Genomic DNA, 7,538 nt, shown 5'->3' with positions numbered 1-7,538 from the left:
CAGATTATACTGTCTGAAAGTATGACCGACATAAGAATGTCATCTGAACACGTAAGTAACTAACATCCACTTTTGTTCTGACCAACTATAATGAAAAAAAGCACTGCAATAAATCGTGATGATTAAATCTAACGATTGCTTATCATATCACGCCAAACCATGCAAATTACGTATACTCTGTTTTCAAATTGTTAATGTGTTTTAGGTCTATCTGTAGTTCTGTTTCCATTTCTGTGCAGTCTCATTTCTAATCGTCATATGGCAACACATTAATGTGAAGTAGAGGTGAACTGCTCCGTCTCATAGTTAGCACAAAAGAATCGATATTTACCATAATGCACATAGCCAAAAGAAAAAGGCACAACAAAGAAAACTCTGTATCTGTATGAACTAAGCCAACAAGAGTGCTGCGGTTACATAATTTAACCACTGAAATGTCTTAGGCCTAGCGTTAGAAGAAAAAAAGCCCCTTCTGAACCCCTTCAAAACGCCACCTTTTAAAAGCTCTTTTTATCCTTGTTTTCGCATGGCTCAAACTCCCACTCCTAAAGTCTGAAGTCTTTTACAGCGAGTGAATCTGCAGTTGTCACTGGTGATAGTCGTTTAAACCTTTCTGATCAAATTGATAAGTTTAATTATATCGAGTGCCGCGGCATAGCAGCAAATTTTTGGCCCTGGGTACAAATCATCTTGCAGGGCCCCCGTACCAAATCCCATAGTGATATTTTTATCATAATAACACTTAAAACGTAAACAAAATAAGCCACACTCTGATTAAAGCTACACTGTGTAACTTTTTTGGTTTATTCTTAGCTAAAAACAGCTAAGTAAACAAAGTAAATACTTTATTTACTTCTTTCAAGTAATAAAGTATTCTCGTAAGTTAATAATATGCCACTGAAAACACATACGGGTGAGGGGTTCGAATGCCGGTCGCCATGTTGCTCCTCCATCTTGAAAGTACAGTAGCCAAAGAGGGACATACCCGTAAATTCAAGCTTCGCCTTTCGCGTTTTAACATTCGATGGCACCGTGTCGAATGTGAAGAGGGGGATTGCCATGTTAATCTTTGGACTAAATCGGCCACCGTAGGAGTTAAAACAAAATCAGAATTGAGAGGAACAGAAACTATTATTCACTGGATGGTCATATACCTTTACACCGCTAGATGGGGGAAAATATCACACAGTGGAGCTTTAATGTATATGTATGTATAGAAAACTACTTACTGACTTCTATGCGGCCCCCCTGCCTCGGGCCCTGGGTACTCTTTACCCCCCCAGTCCGACCCCCCTGATCAAGTGCAGTGAGAAAAGGCTATAAATCTCACACGCGATACAGCCAACTAACCGGGATCGCGGCAACTTTCCCGCGGAAATCCACCAGTACCACTGGATTTTCAAAAAATGATTACAAGCTTACCGTTGTACATCGAGCTAAGGTAAGGAGATGTACTTGCTCAACAGACTGATCTCATTAAAATGGCGTATGTGTTCCAAGGCCAAACGATTGATTTGTGTGAAGAAAATCCCCAAAAGCGATCAGAACGTCGAGTCCTTCCGCCAAAGATTAATAATACATTTCAAATATTGCCCACGGAAGAAACGTCAGGTCAGCTTTGACAGCATTGGCTGTCGTGTGTCTCGTGACCGATCGCATCATTCTCATCATTGTCGTCTCATGTATCATTTTAATCAGAAATATGAACGAGTGTGTGTGTTCTGTTCACGAAGGGGCGCGATTATCATTTCAGCGATTAAAACATTAATATCAACTCTGTTCTTCACATGAAGACATCGTATGACTTCAGAAGACTTGGAATGCAACATGAGTTAACTTTTATACTGTTTTTTGGTCAGTTTTTGCAGTAAATACATGCGACTGTACATTTATTTGCCTGTTACTTGTTTTATATTGTTGAGAGTGGGTAGGTTTAGGGTAGGAGTGGAGTTAGTTGCTCCAAAATATAAAATTAGGCTATAAATATTAATTCTGTGAGATCAGGTTGGCAGAATCGGCGTAGACATACACGCGGGTAGCTTAAAATGCGTATAGATAACACACCTGTAGTTTGCGCATCATGTTGCGCTCAAAAAAAATATTTTGGATCATTTTTAACACAAAAAAGTTACGGACTGCAGCTTATTTAGGCCACCTAATATAAAGCAGGTCCAGAATGTTTGATCCATGCATGTTAACTAAACAGAAACTCCCTTTAAATATAAAAATAGCTCAAGTAAATGTAGTTCAAAGACACCTTAATGAACGGCGAATGAAAGGACGCGGTGTGCATTGTAGGGTTAAAGGACAGAAGTATATAGTGCGTTTATAGACTCTCCTCCATCTGACCTTCCGCGTGCCCGCTACAGAAGCCTTGTGTACTGATTCGAATCGCTCTCATTGAAAACGCCGTACGTGAGAATTAAATGTCAATGAAGTTCTTTTGATTTCAACTCCGAGGAGACGTTTGTTCGCTGTGTCTCAACACACCGCGGACTATTATTATGCAAATGAGGCGCACTTCAATATTTTCGCCTGTGTTTTTCCAGCTGATGTCAGCACTTCGCGGGAAGCCTCCGCGCGCACACGTCCTTCTTCTCCCCCATAAACACGTCAGGTCGCCGTGGGCGCGCTTGGGAATGTCAGCGGCTGTGCAACAGTGTCCTACATACTCACTGCATGCTGGGGAAACTGTTACACACACATGCATGCACATGCTCATTCTGTTCAACAAGAGACATTTCCGTCCCTCATTTATATGTGTAACATTCTTCATTAAGAGGGAGATGTTTTGGGCCTGTCCCCGTCTCTTTGTGTTCATTTTCACCTTTGATGGAAAGAAAATATATGCAAAAACGAAGAGTTCATTTTGTCTTTAATCCCTCTATCTTTAGAGATTTTATTTGCAGGGTTTTTATTGAAAAGTCTTGAAGTTGCATCCACAGGTTATTGATTTGTTTGCCTTTTTTGACTCTTCAAGGACAAATTCTTTTTAATCGCTTTGTTTTGTTAAATATATCAGCATTACATTCTCTTATTAAATTATCGACATGTCAAATCATAGCTTTCTGAAGTCATAATTACATAAAAATATATTCACATTATATATATACACACACACACACACACACACACACACACACACACACACACACACACACACACACACACACACACACACACACACACACACATGTTGGTCTATGTGGTTTACAGGGACTCTCCATAGGCGTAATGGTTTTTATACTGTACAAACCGTATTTTCTATCCCCTTACACTGCCCCTGCCCCTAAACCTACCCATCACAGGAAACATTCTGCATTTTTACTTTCTCAAAAAAACATAATTTAGTGTGTTTTTAAGGCCATTTGAATTATGAGAAATTTGTGTCCTCATAAACCACATAAACAGGCTCACACACACACACACACACACACACACACACACACACACACACACACACACACACACACACACACACACACACACACTTATTGTAAAGATCAGTGCAGTGGAATTGCAGTGCGCGCGTGCATCCCTGAATGAGAAAGCGAACATGTATAAGGCGTCTCTCCACAGAGCATCTATCACGATAGCGCTTTCTCTCCAGGTCTGAATGTTTGTGGCAGTCTTACAGCGGGACGTCCTTATTCGTCCCATTGAAGGAGTGAACAATGAGAACACGATGTCAGACAACAGTGTGTACTACAGCTCCAGGATCCGCGTTAATTGCGGACATATGGCTCCTACTGGAATCATTGAGGAAACGGACCTTCTGGTACCCAATTCGTGTGATTTGCATGAAAAGAAAGCCATTGGTTTATAGACCGTGATGTAAAAGAATGACCTGAAAGCCTGAGGCCACATCCAGTAGTTGATTTAGTGGTTTGCGTCAGAATCAGAGCGCGAAAACGCAACGCGGGAGGGCTATTTTTTTTAACGTAGCAAGCGAGATGCAAAACAACAAAATCTACCAAGAATGAGTTTTATATAAAACACCTTAATATTTTAAACTTAAAAAAAAAAAAAACATTTAAATGATCATAAAAATAAATGCGTCAATTTATATAAAATAAAATCTGAAATGATTTATGATATAGATAAACCCTTGTCATTTTTTGCCAGGTTTCGGGAAAAATCCGGCGAGGGCGTGGACGTCTCACAACGTCATTAAACCATCCAGTTCAACGCTGGTCCCGGGAGATTTTTTATGGATTAAATTAAGTACTTCCATCTTCATTTCCCACCTGATCGCAGCCATATAAATCCCAACAGCTGATCAACAGACTTCAGAAAGCGCGACGCCTTCAGACGGAACAGCTGGGAGTTAAAGCAGGAGAGACGGGAGCGAACGGGCTGACGCAGACTCAGCTGGTCCTTTCTGTTTCTTAGGGGTAGAAAAGCAGCTCGGAAACTAGAGGACTAGTTAGTTTAAACTTAAAGCTCGAACCTGGAAGATACGATCGTCGTCAAGGGTCCCAGCGGAGCTAAAGGGAGCGGAGAGAGAGAGAGAGAGAGAGAGAGAGAGAGAGAGAGAGAGAGAGAGAGAGAGAGAGAGAGAGAGAGAGAGAGAGACTGTCCAGTGCTGAATACGCGCCGCCGAACGGGAGCTGTCCAGTGCTGAAGTTGCATTTCTGCCGAACGCATCGCGGCGACGCGCTGCATCAACACACGCGCATTCAGGGGCTCGAGGGTCTGCCGTAACCCTGTGCTGGCATCCGAATCTCGGCAATACCGAAGAGGAACGATACTAAAAAAAAATACAAATAAAAACCCCGCGTTGTGTTCCAGCGTTGCATGAGGAAAAGCGTGCGATTCGACCGGCGGACGAGTGTTTTTCCCCTTCAACCTGAAACATGCCAAGGTCTTTCCTGGTCAAAAAGGTTAAGCTTGATGATTTCTCATCCGCTGATCTGGAGAGCTCCTATGGCAGATCCAGGGCAGACCTCAGCCTGCGCTTTCATGAGAAAGGTAATTTATTTTATTTGACCTCGCATATACATATAGTTCGCGTTCACATGCGTGCATATTGACGTTTGATGCTTTATAAGCGTAACCTCGGCGGTGACCCGCACTCACATTGTGTTCAGCGCCGTCAGGCGCAGCAGTTTCTGTCGAGTCGGCACATTTCAGGTGTTGCGCTCTTTCGAGCACGCATTGGACTCGCTTTAAGGCGCATTTTATTTGAGAAAACGCAGAGCTAGCAACAAGTTCTTTGCGTTTACGCCACGTGCGATGACATTATCCACGCACACCGCCTATTAAGCGAACGCTTGATCATGTTTCATGTTATTATTCACGCTCTACATAACCTGCGCTTTGCATACACTTGCATAAGCAGACATTCTGCCCCTCGGAGAATATTCATGCACGCTCTTATTTGGGGGTGATATCTTTCGTGCATGCCGTACACCTCGACCTCATTTCAATGCAGTTATCACCGATACCATTGTGCTTCCCAGGCTAATTGAAACCGAGAGGGTTAATGTAGAGTGTGATGGAGGAGGGACAGGGATAGCACACTGTTGCATCGCATTTGAACTGTGCATCTTTTCAGGGTACATCAGCGACTACATGACCCCGGCCCCGTACGATGGCGACGGAGAGAGCGACGGAGGCATTAAGGTGCCCTCTCCCGGGCCCATTTACGACAGCATCCACAGCGATTATGGAGCGCCGGATTCGGACCAGCCCGACAGCCCGCAGTCGGAGATCTCCTCGGGGTACATCAACGGGGACAACGCGGTCAGCGAGGGCTACACGGTGGACGCCTTCTTCATCACGGACGGCAGGTCGAGGAGAAAAGCCATCAGCAGCCCGAGGAGCCATCAGCGGCACACGTGCAACGAGTGCGGAAAGACATACGCCACGTCTTCCAACCTGAGCAGACACAAGCAGACGCACCGCAGCATGGACAGCAAAATGGCCAAGAAGTGCCCCACCTGCGGGAAGGTTTACGTCTCCATGCCGGCCATGGCCATGCATCTGCTGACCCACGACCTCAAGCACAAGTGCGACATATGCGGCAAGGCCTTCAGCAGGCCGTGGCTTTTACAGGGACACATGCGCTCGCACACGGGCGAGAAGCCCTTCGGGTGCGCTCACTGCGGGAAGGCCTTTGCCGACCGCTCGAACCTGCGCGCGCACATGCAGACACACTCGGCCTTTAAGCACTACAAGTGCAAGAGATGCAACAAGACCTTTGCCCTAAAGTCCTACCTGAACAAGCACTACGAGTCGGCCTGCTTCAAGGGAGCGTTTGCTCCCCTGAGCCCGATGGAAGCGTGAGCACAACTCCACCACGAGCAAATCCTGGATTAATCGCATGTACCTTAACTTTTCTTTTCTAAGTGTACTCTTTCTCCCGCTGTTCACGTATTCAGAGCCCAAATCTCACCCGTTTTGCCAAAACTCAGAGGACATTGAAAATGTCTTTGTTTCTCTCGAAAGGTCAAACCTTTTCTAAGTATTGGATAATATTGTACTGCTGCCAGTGGCCACAAAAGTGTTCAGCATTGAGGTAAAACTATTTATTCACTAACTTATTTATGTATTTATATATTTATTTACTTCCTACCTTAATTTGCACTTTAATTTGTCGTTCAGTTGCCAAGCCTTCGTCATCAATATGCCAAAGCATTTGCCACTTTCTGAATATCTTATTTTGGGTTGCCACTTTATAAATTTGTTGCATGCAAAAAACAAAACCACAAAAAAATACTACTAATGAAATCTATGCCAATTTTACGAAGCTTTGGATTTTTTGCCAAAACCTAGATAGCATCCGTCGGCAATATTTCTCGGGAGTCATGATGAAGAATAGAGCAATAATGCATGGTATTTTTAAAAGCTAAAACGAGTAATAACTATAGCATTTTTAATCACGATTTTATCCAATACTACCAGTAGTCGTTCTGAAGTTAAATATCAGGGAAATGCCAGAGTAGTATTAGCGGATACTTCCACGGGATGGGACGGGATGGGACGGGACGGGACGGGATGGGATGGGGGGAGAGGGAGGGATTAGGGTCCTTTTGTAAGTGGTTATGCACTGCCTGCCTCTTATTTAATAACGTAGTTTTAGATCGTAGGCGGAAGGAACCTGGGAACGCTGGTGTAGGAGATCGTGCGCTGCGACACCGACAGCATCGGTCTTTGAAAAGCACTTCTTTGAGAACATTTTTGTGAAAGAAAAAAAAGAATAATAACACAAATAGTAGCACAAACCTTAGCAATTCAGGTAGACGGGCCTTGTATTAGTCGAACCTCTGTTTTTGTATTTACGGACAAGGAGAACTAACTGTTTAATGCAAGACGCCTTGTAAATAATCCTTTGGAATTGAATATTTCTACAAGCTGTAAAGAATCAAATGAACTTATTTCTGGACTTCTTTTCCCTGGGTTTTTTTCCCCCAGCATTTGAACAATGTAAAGCACAAACGACACCGGGCATTTTCTCACTTCATAATAAAGAACCAATAAGTCACTACGTGTTTGTGGTCCTGTCTGCTTTCTGGAGCCGGAAACATGCTGATTCA

General features: G+C 43.6%; 1 protein-coding gene across 1 annotated transcript; it reads left to right on the top strand.

The window, feature by feature from the left end:
- The first annotated feature begins 4,132 nt into the window (after nucleotides 1–4,132).
- Nucleotides 4,133–6,973, top strand: scrt1a (scratch family zinc finger 1a). The gene is made up of 2 exons (XM_067425299.1): nucleotides 4,133–4,971; nucleotides 5,558–6,973. The coding sequence occupies exons 1-2, from the start codon at nucleotides 4,857–4,859 to the stop codon at nucleotides 6,286–6,288; spliced, it is 846 nt and encodes a 281-aa protein (XP_067281400.1). The 5' UTR covers nucleotides 4,133–4,856; the 3' UTR covers nucleotides 6,289–6,973.
- The last annotated feature ends 565 nt before the right edge of the window (nucleotides 6,974–7,538 follow it).

This window comes from Pseudorasbora parva, chromosome 19 (genome assembly GCF_024679245.1).
Source record: "Pseudorasbora parva isolate DD20220531a chromosome 19, ASM2467924v1, whole genome shotgun sequence".
Taxonomy (NCBI): Eukaryota; Metazoa; Chordata; class Actinopteri; order Cypriniformes; family Gobionidae; genus Pseudorasbora; species Pseudorasbora parva.
Note: the sequence above shows the minus strand (reverse complement) of the source record. Positions and strands in the feature narration are given on the sequence as shown.